At 41.5% G+C, this 27,231-nt stretch overlaps 1 protein-coding gene across 5 annotated transcripts in view; it reads right to left on the bottom strand.

The window, feature by feature from the left end:
- PPFIA2 (PTPRF interacting protein alpha 2) overlaps nucleotides 1-27,231 on the bottom strand; it is a 366,803-nt gene that overhangs the window by 36,853 nt on the left and 302,719 nt on the right. For all 5 annotated transcript variants that reach the window (XM_054988848.1, XM_054988847.1, XM_054988849.1 and 2 more), the window contains 7 exons: nucleotides 19,778-19,913; nucleotides 17,628-17,848; nucleotides 14,536-14,773; nucleotides 12,949-12,978; nucleotides 10,818-10,948; nucleotides 7,452-7,606; nucleotides 1,527-1,620 (listed from right to left, as the gene is read on the bottom strand). In XM_054988848.1, coding sequence (XP_054844823.1) covers nucleotides 1,527-1,620; nucleotides 7,452-7,606; nucleotides 10,818-10,948; nucleotides 12,949-12,978; nucleotides 14,536-14,773; nucleotides 17,628-17,848; nucleotides 19,778-19,913 — 1,005 coding nt within the window. The remainder of the gene's footprint in view (nucleotides 1-1,526; nucleotides 1,621-7,451; nucleotides 7,607-10,817; nucleotides 10,949-12,948; nucleotides 12,979-14,535; nucleotides 14,774-17,627; nucleotides 17,849-19,777; nucleotides 19,914-27,231) is intronic.

Raw genomic sequence — 27,231 nt, 5'->3', positions numbered from 1 at the left:
TGTTATTGTTTCAACTCATAAAGTAGATTTCTGGCTCACAACACTGCACAGCTTAGAGGGAACGTTGGTTAAGAGCTATAAATCCCGTTTACTGATGTTATTGTGACTCTTTAGCTGATATTTTGTGGGGAATGTAATTGAAAGCAAATACTGCAAATGAAATGAATTATTAGGGAAGTGTATATATTAAATATACAGATTAGATCAATTATCAGTGAACTGACCTCTTAGAAAAATTATATTCTACAATTCCTATTAGGATATTCTGTTCCAAGGGCAAATCATATGTCCTATTGAACTCTTAGTAACTTGGTCATAAGGAAGAATGAAAATAAAATAAACCAAAATAGGCAGTGATACAAAGGTCAATTATGGAAGGCAATACTAAACTCCCAAGCAAAAAGATTTTTGTTCTCATTACCAACCCTTTTCATGATCAATCTAGACTGTAATGGCAAAATCTAGTAAAACTTGTTTGTATATTGACACCTTAGATTACTGTAGCAGGATGTTTACAGGCTGAATAGTCATAATAAACAACAAAAGAACATGTTCCTGGTAGCCACAGATAGTACAGGAAAAAAATTGTTCTTAGAAAAACTAGAAATAAACTTGGTCAAATACTGGACTACACCTATGCAGTAGCTGTCAATGACAAACTGTAAGTATTCTAAGTCATCATGAAGCAATGTAAAGGATCAACAGAAGAGAAAAGTGCTTTGCAGACATTCAAAAGCACATTTGACCTCAACACACAAGACGCATCAGGACCAAAACAGATGAGGAGCAGGAGCAAATAGACTGGCTTTGGCTCCCACTGATGGCTAAACGTACTTGTCCCACCACTTCTTTTGTGCAATCCAAACCTTATTGATTTGTTTGGACAGGTACAAATTGGACCAACATGAGCAAGATGTTAACACTTTAAAACATTAAATATTATTTTTAAAGCTTCTATACTGCATGTTTCTTTAAATCATGTTTTTTTCTCTACACAGCATGAAAGGATTGAGAAAAAAATAATTATATTTTGCCATATCTTTTTGTCTTGAGTCATAGCATCTGCCAGAAAGTATTAATTTTACAAATAACCATGTAATTATCCTATAATTTGTGTATACAAAAATCTAGTTTGTCACCTTCATGGCATAAAAAAGTCATTGGTGCTAGTGAAGAATATTTGCATGTTATAATATACTACTTGTTGGTAAATAAAAACATTTCCCTTCCTCATTTTCCACATAAAGAAACAGAAATCACTGTTTAGACATTGAAACTGCCTCTGGCACAGGTACCACTGAAACTTGTTTTTGCAAACACACTTCTTTAAAATTCTGAACTCACTTGCCATTTTGTCAATTATAATAAAGTATATCATTATAAAATGTATTATCAGTTTTGTTCATCAGATAGGTTAATACTGAGACAAATACCTACTGGGTCTACTAAAAGATGCAATTGACACCAACCCAGGGTCAAGGGAATGTTTTAACAACACATGACATCATGAAAGGAGCATGACTTACTTTTTCTTTAGTCTTCGGTCTTTCTCTGCCTGTGTTCCAAGTTTACTCAGTCCCAGAGAATCCTGCACTGCAGCTTCTGTTTCTATGTAGCCTCCTGTGTTAAAAAAGGAAATACATTTTCCCCTTGTGATTCTTTTCATGTGTTCTATTAGCTTCACATTTTGTTTGTGAAATTTAAATTTGATTTTTGAAAAAAAAAATCTCCAGGACTATAAATTCTAAAGTCACTTACTTAATTGCAACCTATACTAGGATGAATAGGACCATTTACAAGGAAACCATATTAGAGGTTTAAATGCATTTTTAAAACTATCAGAGGATGTATGTGTTCAGCTCACAAAAATCCCTACAATATCTATCAAAAAAGATTGTATCTGGCTTAGCTTCTTGCAGGTGGAAGAAATATTCCTTGAATGCCTGCTTGTCAGATAAAGATCTCAATAACCAAGGAATATAAACACTTCCGCTACAAACAATTGGGATTTCTGAAAAGGACTTCCTGTGGTGCTTGAAAAATAATGCTTAATGCCTGTCAATTTTAAATGGCAAACACTCAGAGGAAAGTGATTTCATACATAGTTCATCTGGGGTTTTGCTGTTTTTATAAAGATATTGAAAAGGTCTCTGACTCTAATTTGGTGCCAGTTTGATGTAGTGGTTACGAGTGCTGGGACTCTAATCAGTGTTCCCACTAATGTGAGCACGTGAGCAATCGCTCACAGATTCTGACTCCTCTGCTCACAGCTTCTCAGATGTAGCTCACAGATACTAACCCTCAGGCGGCCCCGCCCTCCCAGTCAAGCAGCATCTGCAGGTAGGCCCTATAGGGATGGAGCAGGGATGGAGCCTCATCCCACTTCTCTCCTCCCTTCCTGGCTGTGGCTGGTTTGGCTCCCAGGGTGGTGCCAGAGAGTGCCTCCAGCCACTGCTGGCTCTCTAGCTGGGGAACAGAGCAGAGCTGAGCGATCGGGTCTGGCCTGACCCAAGCAGCCTGAAATCGCTAGGATCCCCTCAGCCCCAGAGAGCTGAGGAGAGGAGGTAGCGCCTCAGCCACCACCATGGTGAAGGCGTCATTTAACTTGGCCTTGGTGCAGAAGGAGGCTGAAGAAGTAAGCATTGACTCACAAAAGCTCATCTTGAAATAAATGTGCTAGTCTTTAAGGTGCCATTGTGTGTCTGCTTTATTTTGTAGCAACAGACTAATACAACTACCCCTTTGTAATCAGCATGGACATATCTATTTTTATACAGAAGTATACTCTGATTTTTGTGGCCCTTTTACCTAATGGCTTTTATTGTTAAATTGTTTTGATTGTAATCAAAACAATTTGATTGTAATTTTTTTTTTAAGGAGGTGCACTCAAAACTAATTAAAGTTGTTGTTTCAGCTCACAAAGTAGATTTTTAGCTCACAACACTGCAAAGCTTAGAGGGAACATTGACTCTAATCTGGAGAACCGGGTGTGATTCCTCACTCCTCCACTTGAAGCCAGCTGAGAGCCAAACTATAAGTGACATCTTACACAGGTTGGACACTAGTCGGCTTCCCTCAAGTTTTGATGGGAAATGTAGGCATCCTGGTCTTGCAGCTGTAACGGCGAGCCAAGCTGTAAAACCAGGGCGCCTACATTTCCCATCAAAACTTGAGGGAAGCTGACAAGTGTCCAACCTGTGTAAGGCGTCACTTGTAGTTTGGCTCTGAGTGACCTTGGGTCAGTCACAGCTATTTGGACTTGGGTCAGTCACAGCTCCACCCACCTCACAGGGTGATTTTTGTGGGGATAATAATGACATACTTTGTAAACTGCTCTGAGTGGGTGTTAAGTTGTCCTGTGGGGTGGTAGATAAATCAAATGTTGTTGTTGTTGTTGTTGTTGATTACACTAGAGGTTAATCATATTTTATACTAAAGATTGAATAGCAACTATATGATGATCCCCAAATTCATGAAAAAGAAACTGACTGCTTATGCAATGGGGAATGAATAACATTTGATGGCTGTATTCCTACAGTAGCCTCCTGCAGAATAAAAATAGCTTAGAGTGATTGGAGAGAGGTACAATTTCCCATGTCTTTTGCCAAACCTGGCCAAACAGGTTCTTCAGATTTTTGAAACTATAAAAAAGTTGCACAGTTTGTTCATTGGAAGTGAAAGTGGAATGAATGTACACATCAAGATTACCTCTTCCTCTTCCATATACCTTCTGCTGTCTGAAAAAGACCCTGCTGTTCATCTCTCTCCCTATGGATTGTTGGATAAAGGCACATAAAAGAAGCATAGCCTAGATACCATAGACTGGAGTCCAATATACAGCAGGTCAAATCCAGCTCATACCTCACAGAGTAAATATGCTTAACTGTACTATCTCCTGAGAGTAAGAAAGACATAGTCAAATGACTTAACAAAGAGACAGAAATTTCAAAGGATGAAGAAGAAAAAGAAAAGAAGACAGTTTCCATTGTAAACTTTTAAAATGGTGGAATTTTGACATGAAGAATGCTTCCCTATGGAAGTTATAGGCATTTTGTTCTGGACAAGTTCTCTCTATCATGTTTAGCCAAGTAGATAGCAACTTGCCATGTAAAGTCTTTTAAAGTAGATCAAATTGAAAAGGTATGTGAAAAATTAACAAACGATTTTTTAAAAATGTATTAAGCTTATTACAGGATTTTGAAAGTTAATCTTTGACAAATATTTCCACGGCCAAAGACACATGTAGCAAGTTTTAGTTAAAACATGTTTTCATGTTTAAAGACAAAAAAGGAAAGTATCCTATTGTACTGCCAAAAAAGGCAATAAACTATATGATTTTCAGCTTTAGATTTGATCACTGCCTTTATAAGAAACTATCATAGAGCGTGTTCTTATGCTTTCCGTTTAAGTACAGATATCTCAGTACAGGTACACAGTCATATATCATGCTTGTTATGAAGGATTCATGCATGCAAGAAATGAGTCTTTTACATTTAAAATGCACACAAGTGTGGCCACAAAGTGTGAATCATTGACCACAGGTATCTTGAAAGGACATCATATCATGCATATATGTACTTTTAAAGCAGATGCAATACGCCTGTGCTTTGTATTCTAGTATAAGCCATTTTAGAAGAAGCAGCCTTTAGAGCAAAGCATAATTGGTAAGAACTACCACAGTCCACAGTAAGCCAAAAAATATTCCTATCATGGAACATATGAGGATTCAAAAATAGGTTCTCTTTCTCTTATTGTCCATAAACATGGAAGATTGTATTCGGACATTGCTAGTATAATGAAAACTCCCATCTGACGCTCATTGCTACATAAACTTTGAAACATTCCAGCAGATCCAGTTCGCAGCCCTGTATCCATCAGAGATTTCCACTGATTGGGGGGGGGGGCTGATATTCCTAGATTCTTCCTCCTGTGGCACACCTCTGACTGGAGGGCTGTTCTCCTCCTGTGGCTGAGTCTGACTGATTCCTCCCTCAGGCTGGCCCTGTGTGTGGGGCGGGGTCTTCTGTCACCCAGGAGCAGCATTTCCAGGGGCAGTTTTGGCTGTTCTGGAAAGTGAGCTTCTCATGGCTCTTCCCCCGTATCTTGCTTGGGTGTTTACATTATGCTTTTGAGTTCCAGTTGGTCATGACATCCTCTCTTCAGCTGCCAGCAGCTTTCCTAGATTTGCCAGATCCCCCTGGCCATTGGTGGATGTTGGGAGATGGGGGTGCCAGTAACTTACTAATTCATACACATTTTGCACATGTGCATTCTGTTGTGCTGTTACATCATGTAGGCTTGCCACCCCCCCCACCAGGGTTGGAGGAGCCCATGCTTCCATCTGCCCCCTGGCCCCACTTACTTGGCTGGAGGGGCATGGGGTGAGAGAAATGCATGCACATTCCCCTGTCCCACTGAATTGGCTTCAGGGTGCCCTGCATTTCCTCTCTTGTGCTGGAAAATGATGTCATTTTTTGGTACGAAGGAAGATCCACAGGGTGTGCTGAAGCAAAAAAATCACCCATTTGAAGGCTTCAGAACATCCGGCTTTTCCGCGGAAGCCTCCAAATAAGCATTTTTTGGCTTCAGAGTGCCCTGTAGTTCTTCCTTCATGCTGGAAAATGACATCATTTTCAGTATAAGAGTGGAAATGCCAGGGGCACTGAAGCCAGTTCAGCCCCTGAGCGTTTTGCCCCTAAGTCTAACTCTGATGGGGCCTCTATATGCTACTGTTTTAAACAGAAAACTAGAACTAATAAAACAAGTGTAGTTTTTTTTAGGTTAGGCAACATATTTGGAGTATCTGCAACCTATGCAGTTTGAAAACAGTGGCTATTTTCTAAGTAAAGGGAATAGGGTTACTAGGTCCCCTTACACTCCCAGCAGGAGGCACTCACCTTCACTTCCAGGCAACTTGATCGTGCAGGTGCAGGAGCATGCATGCGCTTCACAGAGGGCCAATTTCAGCCTGAAATGGCACAGTTCTGCCCGTTTGGGGCCCAAAATAGCCTGCTGCGAAATGTGGGAGTTCTCTGTTGGTGGCACGATGACATCACTCCTGGGAAGTGACATCATTGTGCTGTCCTGGAAGCTCACTCAAGAGGCACGTTCCCAAACCTTTCCCCACTGTTGAGCTGGTGAATAGTGGCCAGTAGGGGAGCGGGGAAGGGTGGTAGCAAGGGATTCCTCACTCCAGCTGGGGGAATGGGATTACAGAAAGTGAGAAGTGTAATTATGATCAGACAGGGCCCGGTCTGGGTCCTGTTAGGCCATAACTAGCCACACCCATCAACCAACTTAACAAGTGAAAAGTGAAACTAAAACAAAGACTTTTTCTTTAAGGGATCATGTTAAAATAACTATACAGTACAATAATAGTACTTCACCAAATTCACAGCTCCCCACAATATAACAGTAAACTTGAAACAATATAATGAAGTACAAGAAATTAAGATACTATGTACTTCGTATTGTAAGAGGCTCCATAATGCCTCTTCTGGACATATTCTGGGCATCAAGGTCAACAGCTACTTTCATCTCTTATATGTTTTCAATGTGGTGTTTTTAGCACTGTGACAGTATACAATAATTTTAATAACAAAAAGGAAACAAGTTTCAAATAACCTATTTCCAGAAAGCAGATTTTTGTCTCTTGAATTATTTCTTGAAGTTGTTTCAGGGAGGTGTGTGAAAATGTGCATGAAGGAGAGACAGAATGAATAAAAAAACAAAAACAGAGAGAGAAGCTCTTATTGACTGTTCCTGTTGGTCAACACAAAACTTTCATTGCAATGGGAGATAGAAGAAGATGGCAAAATAAGGAACAGAGGAATTTTGACAGTTGCATAAGGGGTTATGCTAATCTAGAGCTGTCTGGATAATAAAAGAATGGGTGAGGAACACTATTCTCATGCTGGACAAAAAAGAGTAACTATACTGGCTGATTAGCAAAAAAAATCAGCAGGGATAACAAACAATATTTTTTACCAGAACCAAGATCCTCAAAATGATGTAAGAATGTCTAAATTTCACAGAACTTGAAGTTCTTGCTGAGTTTTCAATCAGATTGATGTTAAAATCACAATTGATGATGCGGACATGTTACCCCAGTGTGCAGATTGACATGTTTACTATCCAAGGTTTGTATCTGGATTGTCTTCCATGGCAAAGCATTTCAGAACAAATGAATGATTCAAATGATTAAAAAAATGTGGTCTACAAAAAAAAAAAAATCTTGTCCTAGCCCTGAAATTGTTCAGTTAGAAAAACATGATGAATTTCATGACAGACACTACTAGTTACAGTAATAGGAAATGTGGGAACAATTTCACCACTTGAAAGATAGGGATGAGTGTTTGGAAAAGCAAAACAAAATAGAAAAAGAAGTCACACCATCAACAAAAAAATGGCTGGAAACCAGCAACCTGAGCCTGGTGCAACTAATTCCTTACTGAGCTGTCCAAGTCGAGCCTTCTCTTTTTTACCGAACAAACGTCCTATTGAAGACTTGATTCCTTTCTTCTTGGGAGCTTTGTGCAGAGAATCCTGGCTGCTACTGACACTGCCAAAACCAATGCTTTCTGGCTCCAAGGAAGCAGGCAAACTACTATAAAATACACACAAAAGATAGATAATATATTATTGTCCTTGTGGGGTTCAATCTCCTCCTAAGCAACTGTGCAGACAAATTATCTGGAATCTAGTAAGAGCGTCTTCATAATTGGAAACATTAATCAAGTTACTGATGGTCCTTTCCTTATCACAGTAATATTTAGAACAGCACAATGGCTAATTTTCATGTCTCACTAATGCCCATAAAGATGACTGAATCTAACACAAAGTGACAGAATGGAGACATAATTCATCAAACTCCTACTAAAATCAATCTCATCTGAAAGTTTTTAGAAAATATTTTGATAAAAACTAAACAGATTTCCATTGTGAAGAAGACTGGTTTCTGTAATCACTAGGAGCTGCTTTTCAGAGTCCCTCACTTTGAAAAAGGAAAGCACAAGACTACTGTGTGGGTAGGATATCCTGATGCTACTCAGCCAGTCAGGGGGTCACTTGGAACAGGCTATTTAAAAATAGTAGTCTCTCATCTTCCCACCTTTTGCTGAAAGAACTCCCCACCCTCTCTCTAAGTACAGTATGGAATTAGCTGATCGCTTCTGTCTCCAATCAGTCTTGAGTTAGTCCTTTTTTCAGAATTAACTAAGCCTGGTCAGAGCATGTTGGTAAAGGCCTAACTAAGGTTTAGTATGGGCTCACTGGTATGTTAATTAGATTGGCAAGCATCCTGAGGCAACTTAGGATAGAGAGAGGTAACCAAATTGGACATTTTGGGTTGTCCAATCCACGTGCTTGGGGAGAGAACTTTCAGTCCTTCATGTTGCCTGGTGTAGGGGAATGGCCTCAATTGGCAGCATCTCTATGTACAATTTTGGTATGTAAACAAGGACAAATGAAGAGCAGCCATGTAGTGCTCTGGGCTTGGAGTCAGACTAACTCATTGGGGCAGCCTCTTAGGGTACCTGTACTAATAGGGTAAATATACCTTACCCACTGCAGTGAAGCCTTTTAAATAATTAATAAAGACTTAGTTTGATCCAGTCTTGGTGGTTGTGTCTTCTTTTTTGGGTATGGGATTAAACACTGTTTACACACACACAGTAAAGTAGGGGAGATTTTTGTTTTATCTGATCAGAAGCAAAACAAAAGTGTAATGAAATGTAATTTCTTCTTACTAGATTTTGGTGAAAGAATAACATTTTTGGGAGGCTCCTCAAATTTCCCAAAAGCAACCAACAATAGCAAAAGCAATAGCATAGAAACAATGGAATTATTCTGATTAAACTCTTTCCAAGTTCACTAAAAATATTTTAGGAACACTTTGAATACGTAAAAAATAGTTTTATGCAAAACTATAGCATTTAAGTTATACAATGTGACCAATTCAATTTATGTTTTACAGAAAGGCAGAATATAAATAATTGAAGTATTAATACTCCCAATTCCACAGTGTATAATAAAATCTAAGCATGCACCTTTATCATGTGTGATTAACTCCACATTAGTGACATGCTATGTCAAACATGGCAGAGGTTTGAAGCAATTCTTGTTTCATGTGATAGTATCTAATCAAGTCCTAGAAAATGCCACTTGGCGTATTCTTATTCTGAATGATACTCTAGAATTAGCTCTGAAACTTTCAAGAGTCCTGACTATGGGATTCACACAGGTTGCCCTATTTGTTACAAATTACTGCCCTGTCTTGGCTTCTGCCTACATAGGAAGCTGCGAGAGCTCTGAATGAATTTTCCAAATGCTGGTGATAATAGGAGAAAGTTGTTCATATTCTATTTGTGAATTTGCAGTTTGGCAAGTCTCTGTTGGCTGAATCTTATGGGGTACTTTTCAAGTAGATATAATTGCAAAATAAGCCAAAATGTTACCCAAATGTGGAATCTTGATTTATGGTTTTGTAGTATAATTTCAGTGATTCTATTTAAAGGGTTTAATATTGAAGCAATTTCTCAATTAATGTCATTTTAATACCAGGTTTTCTGTGTTCAGATAATGTGACTATAAAAAAAAATCAAGCCAAAATGGGATGAAAGTGATTTTACAAATTTTGTTTTGAAATGAGCATCAATATACACCCAACAGGAGACCATGAACTAGCAAGCTCAAGTAGCATATGTCAAAAGGAATCTTCCACAGTGTTAATGCTGTTTAATTGTCATAACTTTGGTTTCACATGACTCACAACATTGCAATGGAGAGGTTTGTAGCACCACTCCTAATGCAATGGTCTTTAAGGGTGGGACATGTGATGAACTCAGCTTCAGATGCTGAGATTTCCAGAAGTGAAAGTATGATTGACATGTTTCCTTCCCCCTCCCATGTGGCTAGCCTGAAATGGCAGTTGGGGATGGAATGTTGGGGAAGCTGTCAGTGAGAGTTGGAGAGTAAACAAGAGAGTGAAAGAGAGTTGGAGTCTGGCTTTTGACCAGAGAGGGTCAGCCAGAGAATCCTCTGTGAGAGGAAATAATGTTTGTGAAGCACTGTTAGTCCTTGGACTAAAGTGGGAAAAACCAGCACTAACTCCTGCTTAGATTTGAGAGATCTGGGAATTATAGAGGGCCAAGGAAGTGGGTAGAGAGGAGTCTCCCCTTCAGTGCCAGGAACAGGGTTATAGCTCATAAATATAATGCCTGCCCAATATCTAGGAAGGGTTTGTCTCAGTGGAGTACCCTTAAGTCTGGAGAGGAGGGGAAGTCGTGCTGTGTTTGAGTATAAAGTGTAACATTTGTGAAGCACTGTCAACCTCTGAAAGAAGCCAGCAACCTAGTGTTAAACCAAGTGTTTTGTGCCTCACACCAGTGAAGTTGCTGTATAAAAAACGTTCTGTTACGTCAGTTCAAACATATGCCTACCTTCCTTTTGATTTTAACCTTCTGTAAATAAACCTTCAGTTATGTTTTGAACCTCAAAAAAAAATCTTCCACAAATTAGTGCTATTTAACACCTCACAAATGTCACTCCCAGTTTTTCCTTTCAATAAATTAGTCCTCATGGATCCTACCTTGAAATGATCAGAAAAAATGACTTCATGGTAGGAAAAATGATTTTTTAAAAAAAAAAATTGGTCTGAATCAGTTTCAATATAACTGATGTATAACAATTAAAATGGTTATCTTAGTCTGCATTTTTGCAAGAAACATTAATCTAGAACTCATAAAAATTAATGTAATATAAAACGAATGCAGCGTATTAAAGTTATTAACCAATGCCTTCAGCAATAAACTTCTTACCTTCTGGCATCATTGTGGTATGAAGAAGGTAGAGTATGGGTCATTCTAATGGCTCTAGGTGTGGGAGGGGGGGAGGTTTCACATTTTATTGTGGCTTTGTCTTCATGTCCATCTTCTTCAACTACTGCAATCTACAAATACATAATTGGCAAGAAATTCAATTTAGAACTCATTTTTTTTCAAATTATGCGCAAGAAATCATTTAAATGTGCTATAAAAATCAACATATTTCCAATTTATAAATCTTTCCAAGCCAATTAAATTATTAGACATCATGAGAAAAGGCTGGTAAATTATAAGACGAGAACAGACACTAAAACAACATGGACAGTCCCAAAAACATACGATGAATTGGAAGTCCCAGAAACTCTACTGGGAGGGGAAGAAAGTCTCAGAAAACATCTTCCATGCCCAGTATCATTTCTGGGACAGGTTAAGAACAAGTGGCTGTGTTTTTATGTGTTAAGACTATGTTAAACCAAAGTGGGTAAATCTTAGGAATCAATGTGGACAGAGCAGGATTCCCCAACATAATGCTTGTGTGCACTATGGCAGCTGCCAATATTTCCCCATGTGCCTACCAAGCTTTTTAGAAAGAGGGTGGAGTCATTGTAAGAAAGGGCTTGTTACTGGCTGCCCTTATTCAAAGGAAAGTGTTTTCCATCCTGCAATGGTGGCAGCAGCAACAGGAAGATCTAGAGGACTGGTAAGCAATATGGCTCATGGTATATTCCCTTTCAGGCTTTCCTTATCTTTATTACCTCTTCTCCCTACTTTCTTTTGTTTCTTTTTATTCCCCCAATATCTTTCTTCCTCCCTCGCCCCTCAGGCTTTCCTTCATTTCTTTTTACTCCCTTCTGCAGTTCTTTTGCATAATGAGGACAGAAGTTTTGTGTTTGGCTCCATCTCCTACAGTAGCCATTTCAGGTTTGACTTTGCCTCCTGTGGTAGTTATTTTGGCACTCAACACCTTATCTCAAATTTTTAAAGCTGCCCACAGGGTCAAAAAGTTGGCAACCCCAAATACAAGGTGTGGGGTTTTCTGATGAGGGATGAAATGGAGGTAAACACATAGATCTTAAGTAAACACAACTATGTACCTTAGATAGAAATAAGTTAGGAGGATCAAATCAGACCTCAGGGTTTAAGGCAGTCAAGAACATAGGGTATAAAAGGTCAGAGAATTGGAGGAAGAATAGGAAAGACTGGACCTACAGTGAAGCTCTGTGAGATTAATCAAAAAATAAGCTTACACCAATTCAAATGGTCATAAACTCTGTTTGGCCAAACAAGCATGGTAGGCTATAGACTTCGCTAGAAATAATAATTACATTTGTACTAATCTGGTAGCTTGGATATGAATTAGATATGATATAGGGATATTGTATAACTAAAGCTCTATGAACAATATCAACCACTGTGAAAATACTGAGTGTATTATGACATCTGGCCTGGTTTTGTGACAAGCATAACCTGTCATAGGTAAAAAAAGTCCCAAGAAATGACAACTTTGCTTGACATCACAAATAGGGTGAAAGTCATTAGCTATATTGTAGATGACACCATGTTTGAGTTGAAAATTAAACTGGCTGGTGTCCATATGCATAACAAGAATGAAATAGTGGAGCTCCCTGCAGACAAGGTAGGGGTCTCCTTATACTCTGGGTGCTCCTTGGTGTACAGAAAACACTGTAAATTAATCAAAAGGAAGGAATCCCCTGCACCACAAAAAATCGTGGCTTGAAGACTCCTAAATATGCTCTAGAAAGGCTGGAATGTTGAGAGCAGTGGAGTGTGACTTAAAAAAAGTATTAGGGAAGGGAACAAAAAACATTGCTCAAGCCCTTGAAAGCTTATCTAATAATCCTTGAGGGAGGCACATTTTGGAGATGCATTTGGGATTTCTAAATTGTTCTCCCATTATGATTTCCTGGGGGAGCTCCCCGTTCATAAATACTTGGTTTTACTTTCAAATGTTCTAAAGTTTCTTCAACAATTACAAATATAGGAATTCATTTTGCAAAACGATTTAGACCAAAAAATGGGAAATTATAATTGCACAAGTGACTAATGCACTATGAATGAAAATAAGAACCTTTATAACAACATCCAAACATATATGCAAGTATACCTTTCTCCGATGCTTCCTGAGATCACTTGGCTGGGGTTGGTATCAAAGAAAAAATAAAAGACAATTTTCAGACCAATAAAATATGTTGATGATATATTCATTTTCATTTTTCGAACAACAGAAAATAGCACTTGCTATAATTGTAACAAAACCCAATGCATAATAATTTTACTCCTCTGTATGTTTTCATGGACTACAGCCCTCTTTCTGATACAATGCCACAAGAATCCTGTTACCTTTGCAACAGACTAACACAACTATTCCCCTGGAATTTTAATACAATCCTCTACAAATTCTGATCCAAATGTAAATGCCAGTTTTTGCAATTAGCTATTTTTCATTTATTTTTATCTCTAAGAGATGCTTGGATTTAGGGTTATAGAAAGATTTGATACTAAGAACAGTATTAAAATGTATTATGTTAATCTGTTCTAACAACCATTTTATTTTAAAGTAAGGTAGTACCAACGTCAAAATACACATTCCCTATACATTGTAGAAATAAGGCATTGAGGTCTCACTAATATTATATTGATTTTACTGCCTGTATTCAAATTCAGATTTACTGTACTTTAATAGTGTCACTTTGGGCTAACGTTAAAGGATACAAATATAAGCTGGTAGGTTCACCTACTACAGAATTGACTGTTCTAATCAATGATGCTTTAGGCAAGCAGGTAAGAGTGTGGACTTTCACAAAATCTTCTTGCTTGAGAATTTTATTCTGTAACTACTGTACAAACAGTGCACTCTTTTTATTTATCACATTTTAAAAATCCTGCTCTTTCTTCAAGAAACTCATTCTACATGTATTCTACATGTTCATCCCTCCTCCTTTTTATGTTTACCACAACCCTATAATATAGGTTACTCGGAGAAAATGATGGACCATGATTGCCCAGTCAGTTGCCTGGCTGTGAGGGCATGGGACTCTCCAGTGCTAGTCTAGCACCCTGATCCTTACATGCAACATTGGCTCTCATTAGACAAAACGCAATTATTGTAAAATTGTAACAATTATGACTTTGTTGGTGACGTACTGATATTAAAACTTGAGAAGAGACTTTAGCTCAGCAGCTTAACTCTTAGTTATAATACTTAAAAAAATTATTTACTGTATCTTGCATAAGACTAGCATTGGGCCCAGATTGTGGTCTTACTGTGATAACAGGGAACAAGGGCCATTTCCACATGTCTTTCACGCTTAAGCAAAATCGCACAAAACGCATGGAACAACGGTGTCTTCATGGCACGATTTCCCATCATGACTCTGTTTCGTGGTGCAATGATGTCAGAAATCGTGCTATGAAATGGAATCATGATGGGAAATTGCACCATGAAGATGCCATCATTCCATGAATTTTGCGCGATTTTGTGCAAGGGAAAGATATGTGTAAATGGCCAAGATTTTTACTATCCACAAAAAGTTTATAAAAAGTGGATAAATAAGAGAACAGGGAAATAAACAAGTAATGAAAAAAAGAGATGTCCTTTTAAAATTAAAGCAGAGTAGCCATAAATATTTATTAAAAATAGAGTATTTATTAAAATAAATTACAGATTCAGTGAAACTGTATATTGCCTTACCAGTGTCATAACACCCATCCTGTCCATTTCCCTGGCTGGGCTGCGGGGAGTGAGTTTAGGGGTTGAGTGTCCGCTGGGAGGTGAAGAGCTTGCAAGGGAGGAAGCTGTAATTGAGCCGGTAATAGATGTACCAGGATGCACCCTGGCCAGATTTAAGCCTTCTAGACTCACACTGGCTACTCTATTTTCTATTTCTTCGGCACGTAATTCTGTTGACTCTTTTTCCTCTTGGATTAACCTATCCAAAGTAATTTAGAAGTAAAAGAAGTTAACAGCCAAATTCTTAACAATGTTATTTGTTTATAGCCAGCCTTTCTAAACAAGACTCAAGGGGCAATGTTTGATAGTCTGTGTTAACACTGAACTGAGTCATCATATCCAAACAGTTTTTTAAGAGTGCTTTTATAATTGATATTAAGAACAATTTTAGTCTGAAACACCTTCATTTCTTGTACATATCAATGATCCCATTCAGGGATTCACATATAAGGACTGTCCTATTTGATTAGACTGAAGATAAATCTCATTGAGCATTTTGTTACCAGCCAAATTGCAAGCTCAGAAGTAGGATATGAACAACTTTCTCTAACAGCATTTGGAAAATTTCTTCAGAGTTCTCACATCTTCCTGGAATCCTGGCTATTTATAACCCAATTCTTCGTCATTTTTAAGTTAATTTTTCTCTGGCTGTCTTCTGCCCACAGACTCATCAATTGCTCACTGCATGTTCCTGGCCAATATTACGGCTCCATTTGCAACTTTCAGAGGACTCTTTGATCACATATAAGTATGCCCCTCATTCTTCTGTTCCCCTGAGTCTTCTTTCTTAAAGCATCTCCCCCTTTGTTAATTTGTGTGTGTATGTGCTATCATGTTGCCTCCGACCCTCTTAATGAAAGACCTCCAAAATATCCTATCATTAGTAGACTTGCTCAGATTCTGCAAACTGTAGTACGTCTTCTTTTATTGAGTTAAGTCGTCTCGTTTTAAGTCTTCCTCTTTTCTTATTGCCTTCCACTTTTCCTAGCCTTATTGATTTTTCCAGAAAATCTTGTCTTCTCATGATGTGGCCAAAGTACGATAGCCTCAGTTTTGTCATTTTAGCTTCTAAGGAGAATCCAGGCTTGATTTGATCTAGTATCCACTTATTTGTCTTATTTGTCCATGGTATCTGCAAAACTTGCCTCCAGCACCACATTTCAAATGAATCCATTTTCTTCCTCTCAGCTTTCTTCACCATCCAACTTTCACATCCAGACATAGTAATGGGGAATACCATAGTTTGGATTATCTTGATCTTCGTCCCCAGAGAGACATCTTTATCTTTAAGGATCTTTTCTAGTTACCTCACAGATGCTCCTCCAAGTCTCAGTCTTCTTCTGACTTCTTTATTGCGGTCTCCCTTTGGATTGATGATTGAGCCAAGGAATAGAAAATCTTGAACAATTTCAATTTCCTCAATGTGATATCTAGTGCCTCTTTTTTTAAAATGAATTTTATAACTTGAATATCTGGCATTTCTCGTTCCATATATGGTAAGAGTCTTTGCTGTAAAATTTTGAGCATCACTTTGTTTGCATGGGAAATTAACGTGATAGTCCTATAGTTGCTGCACTCTTTGGTATCCCCCCTTTTTTAGAATTCGGAATGTAGACTGCGCATTTCCAGTCTGTGGACTATTGTTGCGTTTTCCATCTTTGTCGACAGATTCTTGTTAAGATTTTGATGTACTCAGTTTCTGTAGCTTGAAATAGCTCTATTGGTATTCCATCAACTCCAAGTGATTTGTCTCTCTAAATTGCTTTGAGTGCATCTTTTACTTCACCTTCTGGTTCTTCATCAAAAGATACTTCTTTGAAAGTATCTATCATCCTTCCATCTCTTCTGTATAGTTCTTCAGTGTATTGTTTTCATCTTTCATTTATTTTGTCCTAATCAGATACTGTATTTCTGTGTTGATCTTTTAGCATCCCAAGCTGTGGCTTGAATTTCCCTTTGATTTCTCGGATCTTTTGGAACCGACCTCTTGTTCTTCCTTTGTTGTGGTTGTCCTCTATTTCTTTGTATTTTTTTCTATGTATTCTATTTCTAATTTGTTAATTTAAATGAGGTAATTAGGGCAAGTGATTCCTGAATGTTGTGCTGTTCTGGCATGGTATGTTGGATGTTGTCCTGTTCCAGGATGGTATGCTGTCTGACATATTATTCTAACCTCATGTTGTAAGCCTGATTCCCTTTCATTTTCAGTATTGTGTGGAATATGTGTATTGTGCCCATCCACAGGCACAAGATCTTTATTTTGCTTTAAAAGTGCATGTTATATATCTAATATATATTATATTACTAAGTGGGTACATTAAGACTAAATGAAAGATGTTATAATCTAATGGCTAAAAGAATCAGGAAGTTCCCGATTCAAATATCATATTTGCTATCAATCAGTCATATTTTTCTCCTGCTCTTCAAAGTCCAAGGTGATATGAATAGTTCATTCTTCCCCTTTTAATCCTCACTACAGTTGTGAGTGGCAAATTAGATTGAAAGCCCAAGATCATGCATTGTGTTTCATGGCTGAGTGAGGACTGAACTAGGTCTTCCCAGTCCAGGTGAGACAATTTCTCAGCTTCAGCCCACATCCCTTATAACATGAGGATAATAATACTAATCTAACTTACATAGTTATAATGTTAGTTGTTCTAATTACCTTACATAATAATTGCAGGGATTTCAACAAGATAGTGGGTTGGATCCAAACTAAATTCTGTGCTTGTGCAAGCCACTTCTGTCAGTGGATCAGAACATTTGTACCTCTCTCCCTCCTGCTGCAGCTTCCTGAAATGCTGTTCCTGGGGCACAGGGGACCCGCAGGAACCACATGAGAGGCAAACTAGGGTTTGCAGCAAGAAGGGGGAATTAACGGAAAATAACCAACCCTTTTAGTTAGTGGAAAATTTAATGTGGCTTCAATTAAATTAATATAAAGTGCTTTGAATACCCTGAAAGCACTATATAAATGATGAACATCACCACCACCACCACCTGTTTTTGCCAATGACCAGAAAGCTCTGTACTTTTTAATGAAGTCAAAGTACCTGATTTCTTTGTTGATTGCATCTAGTTGCTCCTGAAGCATCATAGCAAGGGTCTGAGCATCAGAATGCCCACTTGGAGACAGAAGATCCATTGAACTAAAAATGGTATCTCTATCATCATCATCAATATCAGACATTTCAGTGTCACTCTCAAATGGATGGCTGCTCAGAACTGCAATTGGCTGACTTCTGTTCCACTCATGATCTCCAAGGGATTTCACCTAATTAGAAATTGTAGGAATGCATACTGTTCAGCTTAATGTAAAATGCTAATTTTCACAGAAATTAAAAACTGAAGAGCTAGCGCTTTCAAAAGCTGTTGCAGTGATTAACACCTTTTAGATTTCTCAGGCTACTTTTACAAGAGATGCTTAAATCATTTTGTTAATTTCTCATGGCATCACACTGACCTGTATTTCATCCTATTAGAAAAATACTATGTAAACAATTTTCTTTTGTGAGCGGTCATGATAATTGGCTATTGTACATGATAAGATTATTTCTGATTACAGGAATAAAATGCACTCCAAGACAATTAAAATTAACCACTTCTGAGCACTATCGCTTGGATTTAAAAAAAAAGATGTTTCAGGAATAATATATCATGCTAGAATCATCCATTGTGGCCCAGTTGTGAATTGCATCTCATAAACAGGATGGGAGGTGTTACCAGGCCTCTGCTGAGTGACTGTTCTTCTTCAAAGTTTCCATCTCCTCAGCTAGGCCCCTTTCGCACTTACGGTTTAAACTGCCATTTATGAGCATTTGCCCCCATTGCAATGGCTTCGGCATGGCACTCCCACATTCCACACTGTCTGAGGCAGTTTTGATTTGGGCTCTTTGCTTTAGGGGCTTTGCAATTCACATCAATCATTTTTTTTAACTTTGAGCATGTGTAGTAACTTTGCAATGTTGGAACCCATCCCCCACCTGTATTTCCTGATTGGGCTGTCTTGTGCCCACTAGAGAGGCAATTGGTGCGGAGTTCTGGGGGAAAACATATATTTTTCTTGCTTCTTCCATTCTCATTTTTTTAAAAGCCAAGTCAGAAAAGGGTTAAAATGCTGCTGGTTCATTCCCTCCCGGCAGCTTCCTTGCTGCATTGTTTTGCAAAAGGGTGTGCAAAAAGGCTTTTTTTTTTAGCATACTGGGAGGGAGGGAAAAAAGCAGCCCTTTCCTGGCTTTTAAAGCCAGGAGGAAAGTGCAATAACATTACATTAGGACACAGCAATGTCACACCATTTTCCTAGCTTTGAAAAAATAAAATAAAAGAGTGAGTTCATACCACTGAGGGAGGAAGAATAAAGTAGCCAATTAACCCTTTCCTGGTGCTTAAAGCCAGGAGGGAACCAGCAGTAACGTTTCTAACCTTACAAATCATTCCTGGCTTTTTTTTTAAAAAAAGAGAGAGAGTGTGTGCATACCCTAGCCAGGAGGGAATCAGCAGTAATGTTTAAAGCCAGGAGGGAATCAGCAGTAATGTTTCTAATGTTACAAACCATTCCTGGCTTTAAAAAAAAAGAGAGAGAATATGCGCATACCCTGGAGGGAGGAAGGGAAAAGCAGCTATTTAACCCTTTCCTGACTTTTAAAGCCAGCAGGGAATAAGCAGCAAGGTTAGGAATGGTTCCTGGCTTTGGGAAAAAAAATAAGAGAGTGCGTGCAAACCCAGGAGGAAGGAAGCCAACGGAGAAGCAACCATATGACTCTTACCTCGCTTTACTGATAAAAATGGTGGACAAGGAGTTCAGAGAGCTGAGGAGGGTGGGAGTGGTTAATTCCACACAAACCAATCACCTCTTGAGGAAAAGGATGGGAGGAAGAGAAGCAAAAAGGGGACAAAAGTGTTCACACTGACATAAATCGGGCCAGCCTTGACTTGGCAGCAGCTTCAAAAATAACATCATGGTATGTCCGCAGGGAGAAAAATCAGGGATGCCACGGACAAAGAGCGGTACTGTGTCCCATTGACTACCTTTCAAGTGTGAAACCCCTGCAAACATGAGATGCAGAGTAGGTACTGAAATGCTTTAAAGTCCCAGTGTGAAAGGCACCCTATGCTTTTATCAGCATATGAATATCTGTTAGTTATATTATTCCAATATAACTCACTTCTTCTAGCAAGCAAAAGAACAATAAAAAAGATAAACCTTTGGTTCATCTCTCCGGATTCCCATACGACCTCTTCTAGGTCTTCTTATCACTTTTGTAGATCTATAATCTGGTTGACTATCAATGATTGAGCCCACTGAGTACCTAAGTTCTGCTGATGAATCAAGATGTGGCCTGAAAAGTAATAGCAGTACATGAATTAGAAGATGCAGACACATGAAAAAAAGCAAAACTATAAAAATTAATAATCCACCATGTATTTACAACAAGCAGAAACATTCACCCTATAATCTAATTCTAGTAACGAAGAAAGTAGAATAGTTGATTTCCTTACACATCGTGAGGGTAATAAAACACTGTGATGTATTTTCAGGAAAATAGCAATCATCAGTAAAATGCAAAGTGAGAATATTGATATGAGTGCTAGTGTGGTGCAACAGAGTGTTGGGTCTAGAACTGGGAAGCCTAGGTTGAAATCTGTATTCAGCCATGACACTTACTGGGTGACTTTGAGTAAGTCTTTATTTTTCAAGATAATCTATTTCACAGAGATATTGTAAATAATAGAATAGAATCAACTAGAGGTGGGCACGAACACCAATAGGAACTAAAAAACCCTATGAACAGCCCGATCGGCTGTTCGTGAACAAGCTGTTCGTAAGGTGCCATTGTAAATGAACAAGTGGTCATTGACAGCCTTGTTCGTTGCATTCTTCTGCTGTTCGTGAAGCCAGACAGGCAGGCGCTTTCAATCAATTCCCTTGGCAACTGAGGCAGGGACTGCCTGAACTCTGTCTGCACTCCTGTTGCCCTGGAAAGCCAAATCAAAGCCCAACTTAGCTTGATAGGCAGGTCTTCCTTCCGAGTGTGGAGCTCCAAATTGTTTACATGGGGAGCAGAGATCGGGGGAGGAGGGAGAGGGGTGTTCTGTAGCAATGAGAACTCCAATCTCATCCCTGCAAACCCTTTTAGGCAGTCCTGACTGCCAACTGTAGACCTCCTGCTTTGCTCTATGGGACCTCTGGTTATAAAAGGAAGCATGCTCCAAGTTCTAGCTTTCAGTTTCAGCAGGCAGTGGAGTGGGAGAGAGCTAGCATTTTGGGAGAGAGACAGGGAGAGTGCATTGGAGCTTGAATTTTTTTTGTGTGTGGTGGGATAGGGATCTATCCTCTGGTTCCAGGGCTGCTGCCAGGTCCTGGGGCCAAGTTTAGTGGGTACCTCGTCTGAGGGTTCACACTGATTATTATCCCATGTGCCTAACCGTCCGATGCTCCATGTCCAGCTGGTGTGTTTGGGCGGCAACAGCCTCTGCACCATGTGAGGTGTGGACAACAGCATTGGCCCCAATGCCATGATGTCCCCATCTGGTGGACGTATGTTGGTGTCTCTGACCGACCAGGGTGTGTGTGTGTGCAAGGCCTCCACATACACCACCATGTCTTGCTGGAGGGTTTTCCTTGCAGACTGTTACTGGGTCATTTGGTTCTGCGGTGGCCGCCAACATGACCCACCTTACTTCCATCCGGAAAGTAGGCTCTGGTAGGCCTGGTGGGCGGGCACGTGGGGGGTGATTCTCTAACTGAATATGAATGTATGCAGATCAGGAGAGAGAGTGGATGAAGAGATGAACTGGGGCTAGACTCTTGTAGTCCTTTGTTATATTGTTACCAGAACTGCTCTTTATTATAATGGGGAATTAGCTGTAGCAGTCTGTAACTATTAATATTAAGCGAGGATCATAACCTATGTTTACGGAGGTCCCGATCCCAGACACTCTAGTGAAAAAGAGGCAGACAAGGAGTAAGGTCCAAACACGTGTATTGAGTGTAGCGTAAGCCTAGCTTGCACAATCATACAAAGAACATACAAGGTCTAAGAAACATAGAGTATGAAATACAGAGACGTTCGCATTAGCTGGTTCCCAACGATGGTAGGGGGAATACTCACTTATCCTGAAGCGAAGCAGAGACACAACAGCGAGGTGGCCCAATGCCAGCACTGGGACCACAGACGGACAGCAAGGAAGTCTGGATAGGAATGGCCTGAGCACCGAGTGGTCTGAGAGACCAGCTTAAATACCCCAAAACGTACCCTGGGGCTGGTGCTGTACTTGGTGGTTTTCACAGATTAAAACAAAGGGTCTAATGGGCTACTGAATGGCTTGGATGGGCCACTTTGGTAATCAGATTGTGATAAGTGACACCTCAGGAAGAGGGGACAAAAGAGGGAGGGGGAAATCCAAGTGGGCTGAAAGGATGTTCCAGCGGACAGGGCTTGTCCTGATGTCATCAGCTCTGGAATGCGGAGGTTTCTTTGAGATGCATTCTCTAAGTGCTTGGGATGGTCGGCACTTAGCTCTTCTCCGGGGCGGCTCCTAAGATATGCAGAGCGGGGCGAGGGGCTCTCGCTGCGGACGTGGTGTGCCCGCTTCGCCGAAATGGCTTCCCAAAGCAGTCTCTTCCCAGGGTCTTCTGGCTGCCTGAGAACATGGATGCCGGCTGGGCATAGCTGGGGCTGGATAGCAGGCTGCCCGGTAGCGAGGGCAAGCTCGGCGACCGGCCCGCGGGAGGCTCCAGGCGGGAACTGACCAGGGAGCGCCTAGCCAGGCTCGCTGGAGGTTTCCCCGGCTGGCGCCCGGCTGCTAGCAGCGGCTTGGGCCCATATGAGGCAGGCTTCCATGGAGGCAGGGGGAACAATACTTTAAAACACAGTCCAAGGCAAGGAACAGGCACGGTCCGTGGCAGATGGCAATGCAGGCACGGGGCACACTTGTAACACAGTCCAAATGCACACTAGGAAGTCCAGATACAGGTCAGGGCAGGGCTGCCCAGAAAGAGAGTCCTTTGTGCAGTTAACCAAACATGGAGTCAGTAAACTACACAGTCTATAGCAGCAGCAAGGGTAATTGACACGCAGGCAGGAAACTGACACGTGTATTAGAACACACACGTGCAAAGCAGTCTTTGGTGTAGCAGTGAAACAGCAACGCAGGAAACTTTAGCACAGTTCATAGCAGGCTTCAAAGCAGGGGAGGGGGGCCTACTTGGCAACAATTCCCCCCCTCGGAGACCCCGGGACGTCAGGCGCGCGGGTCTCCGAACTTGACTTCAAAGGCGAGGTGGTCGGCAATGTCCGGTGGTCGAGCTTCGAGCGAAGAAGGAGTGGGAAGGGAAGGAGGGGGAGGCGTCACTCAAAAATTTAGTTTGGAGAACCACCTAACCGAATAAGTGCAATTTAGATCAGCCAATGGGCCGCAGGTCTCTGGGTTCACACCAGGGGGTGTGCTAAGTGCAATCGTCAGAATAAATAGTAATAATTCATAGCAATAGTAATTCATAGTAATAGGCAGCAATGATCAATTCATGCATATAAATAGCAATAATTCATAATTGTGTACATTGATTAATTCATGATTGAAGGTAATTCATACGGAATTCATGATGGGTTAAAAGCACTAAAAACCAGGGGCATTTAATATACATGGATCAATTCATAGGCATAAGATTTAAAAGCAAAGACAATTCATGGTTCAATTCATGAATGTAGGATTAAAAGCAATTCATACAAGGTAAAGTGAAATGTGCAAGCATGGCATAATTCATTGAGGGTAGGCTAATTCATAACTGGTTAAAATCATAAATACATATATGTGATTAAAAGCAATAGTTCATGAAGTCAAAAGCGGCAAGAATAAAAACAAGTGCGTGGAAACAATTCATGAGGGGTAAGCGGCGGAAGGGCTCATGGGGGACAGAAAAATAAACTCTGCGATTAAAACCCAAATCAATATGGCTGGATTAAAATCAAATTCATAGACTAGAACTGCCTCGGCGGAGGGAGTCGGGTTAAGAAGGCAATTCAAAAGGTTAAAACCAAATTCATCGGGATAAAGTTCATGGGCGCACTTGCAGTAGATAGAGGGAGGGACTAGCTCGGGGCTAAATTCATGGGAGTTAAAATTCATAAAAGCAATGGAAAGAAATTCATAAGAAACGTAAAACAATAGAGCAGCAAAGATCACAGACGGCTCAGTCCGCAGTACAGCTGCTAGACTGGGTTGCATATTTACAGAAACAAGCAAACTTAGTTCATGTGTTCCAAAACACATTTCCACCCCCCCTTGCTGTCTGCGTCCATCCGCAGAGCAGGGTCGGCAGGCGGCGAGAAGGGCTTCAGGCACACAGTTCTAGTCCTCATGGAGGTAGTGCCGCTAGCAGTCGCTCGTAGGCGGGCCGTGGGCTGGGAGGCAGAGTAATAGGTCCCCCCCTAGTCCACAAGAGGGCCTCGGAGCGGTGTCCGGCAGCAGAGCGTCCATGGGGCCGGTGCAGGATTCATACACATAATAAACATAATCATAGTCCATACCGGCACAAGCAATAAAACAAACAAGGGCTGAAAACGGGGCGCCAGGAATAACCATTAGGGCAAGAGGAGGTCTGGATTGTAATGATCCAATCGATAAGACAGCTGGAGTTGCTGGAGCTGTCGGCGGCTCCAACAGCCCAAATAAAGTAGTGAGGCACATAACAAAACTTGGAAGGCCAAAATAACAACGATCGGGTGCAAAGCCAAATTGTAAATTCCAGTGGCAGTGGGGCTCCAGCCAAAGAGGGTCTCCCACCACGAGTGCTCCCCGGTGGTCTTAATCCGCTGGACAAGATCCAAAATCTCCTTCCCGTTGTGGGACACAACCAAAGCAGTGGTGTCCCCGTCCCTCTGGATGCTCTGGAGGGTGCGGTGGAGCTGCGGGTGTGCCAGGAGCTCGTGAATTAATTCCAGACCGATGCCAAGGGTGATGGGCTTCACATGTCGATAGATGGAGGGTGCCACCAGGATCTCTTCTTGGGTCCAGACCGGTACCGTGTAGGTGAAGTCGCAGGCTGCCACCGAAGACAGGTTGCAAAAGCAGCGGTTGACTCCCGGGATCACGGGCTTGAGCTGGAACGAGTTCAGGATCACAAAGTCGCAGGCCGTTCGCACGCAGGCGCATCCTTTCCCAATGTAGACCACAGCGGAGCTGTTCTCCCGGACGACCTCAAAAGAGCACTCGTTGAGGGCGTCGACTTGCGGGGCTACACAGGGGTGATGCGGTGCAAAGGCTTGGTCCTGGCAAATGAAGCCGGTCTGGTCTCGATGCTGGCACCCTTGGAGGCTGACGAGTTGCCATCCGGTCGGGGTGAAGCGGGCCCAATGGTCGGGGTGGCGGGCGTAGAGGACCTCGGTGTCGCTGACTTGGAGTCCCAGAGGCACGACTGGATACACGTGGAATGACTCGTGCGCACTGGCCGTTAATAAAAATAATTTAAGCTCCTGGGTGGTCGGTGAGAATGAGGAATTTACGAGAGACCACCAGGATTCAAGCTCCAGTTCTATGGGTGACAATTTGGGCATAATCAATCTTTTAATTTCCAGGGGCAAATGCCCGTCCGTGGCTTGCCGAATTAGCCCCATGGCCACAGCCTGGTTTAATTGTTGGGCTTGCATACATGCCATGGCTATTGACATGTTGCGTTCCAAAGACTGTGTCCCTTTGAGCAGCAGAGAAAAATCTCTTTCAATTTGACTCTCCCAGTTAACTAAAATGGAGCTGATCTCGTGTTGCCCATTTGAAATGGAATTTAGGGACTGCACCACCGGTTTACCTAAGTCGGAGATGCTAGTCGTGACATGGGCAAACTTATTAGCGAGAGTCTCTATGTTGACCGAATCCATGATTGCTAAGCCTCCAGCTGCAGGAGCAGTCCAGTCGGCAATGCTTCGTCTGGCACGCGAGAGAGAAGGAGAGGGATCGATCCACAGTTGTAGCCATGCATTCCAACCCTTGCTACCGGCCTCCAGATAGGGAGCGCACTGCGGCAGCCTCTGGGTTACATTTAGTTCAGCTAAGTCTATGCGGATCTCTTTTAAAGACATTTGCGGGCGGACTAGAACTCTCTCTCGAATGTCAGTTTTCAAAACATGGGAGCCCACTATATGCGTGCCGCCTTGGCTTAATTGTTCATTGCTAGCAATCAAAGGGTCAATTTGGATGGTGTGGGTCTCCTGGGTCCGGATCAGCAGGGAATAATTGCCTGGTTCGTGAGTCAAATTTACAAAGAGCAGCCCAAGCCGGTGAAATTTCTCTACTAGGGGCTTGGTTTGGCATTCGGGCGTCTGCTGAACCAGTATCCAATCGGGTGGGCCATGTTTGGCTAGGTCTTCTTCTTTTACAATCCAGGTCAGGTTCTCCCAGCGTTCTATAGCAAAGGAGAGAACTGCACCTGAAGGGGGCGTGATAGTGACTGATGCAGATTCAGTGGTAGTAGTGCCTAGTAGGATGGTTATTCTAAAGGGGTCTCCTGCCTTCCATACTGCGGCCGACACTAAAATAACTTCACAGTATGGTCCGAAAGCCTCAGTGACAAATGGCGAGGTTTCGACATTGGCAGGGGTGGTATATCTGTCTACCACCGGGACTGCGGTGGGGGCTGGCCTGATACGGGGAAGGAACATACATGGAATTGGAGCAAGTGGTGAAACTGTATCGGTGGGAGAGTAGCATACTAGTTCTTGGGACATGGTTTTGACTCCCACACATAAAATAACAAGCTCTGGGGGTCGGATCCACTGCTCTTCACAACTGCGGAAGTTAGTGCGGTCCGTGGGGGTGGTCATATTGATCTGCTGCACAACCTTGCAGACCATCATTTCATTTCCTGCTAGTGTGTTAATACATCTCCAGTGGGGGTAGGGCATTAATTTGGACGGGCGTCCCTCTATTAGGGTGCCTGCCAGCACGAGCAAACACAGAGTAGCCAGGTGCCTCATCTCCTGGCCTTCCTTTCCTTTCTGTAGTGAAAATATCCTGGGGAGACCTGCGGATATAAGTACAGGTTCCCTGAGTTTATTGCAGCAAAAATAAATGAAGTAAAGGGGGAAAAAGAAAAAGGGAGAGCGTTTTTCTGCCAGCACTGTCTATTAGGTGGGGCTCGAACGAGAAGTCCCGGAGCACTAAGCGAGCCTTCCAGCTTGTTGCTCTGGGGAACTCCTGTGCGAAGGTTTCTTTCTCAAGCATGTATATTTCAGGGGGAACGTCTCTACGTCGGGCTAGGGTCGGCTGTGCGTTAGGCGGGATTATGCAAACTCGCCCCAGGGGTCCCTGGGTGCCTAGGCTAGGTGGCCTTCAGGTGCCCCTTGCTCGGTGGCGGGCTACTTTTATTTTGCGGGCTGAGAGCTATCGGTCCGGCTCGGCCTGGCCTTGCCGCTTTAAAAAGAAAAAAAAACTAGAGAGCGGTTTCCATTAACTATAAGGGTTGCTGCAGACGGGGGCCCTCGCTTTAATTTCCTAAAAATGGGCTTTCGTCATATGTTTGCAGGACTAGCAATTTTTGGAGGGACTCCCTCGGGAGGCCCCATTTTCTGGTTTCAAAAAAAAAGGTACACCGGGCAAAAAGAAAAATCCACTGAGCAAGAAAAATATAAGGAGCAAGAAGCATACGGGTGTGGGGTACTT

This window comes from Eublepharis macularius, chromosome 9 (assembly GCF_028583425.1).
Source record: "Eublepharis macularius isolate TG4126 chromosome 9, MPM_Emac_v1.0, whole genome shotgun sequence".
NCBI classification, from domain to species: Eukaryota; Metazoa; Chordata; class Lepidosauria; order Squamata; family Eublepharidae; genus Eublepharis; species Eublepharis macularius.
Note: the sequence above shows the minus strand (reverse complement) of the source record. Positions and strands in the feature narration are given on the sequence as shown.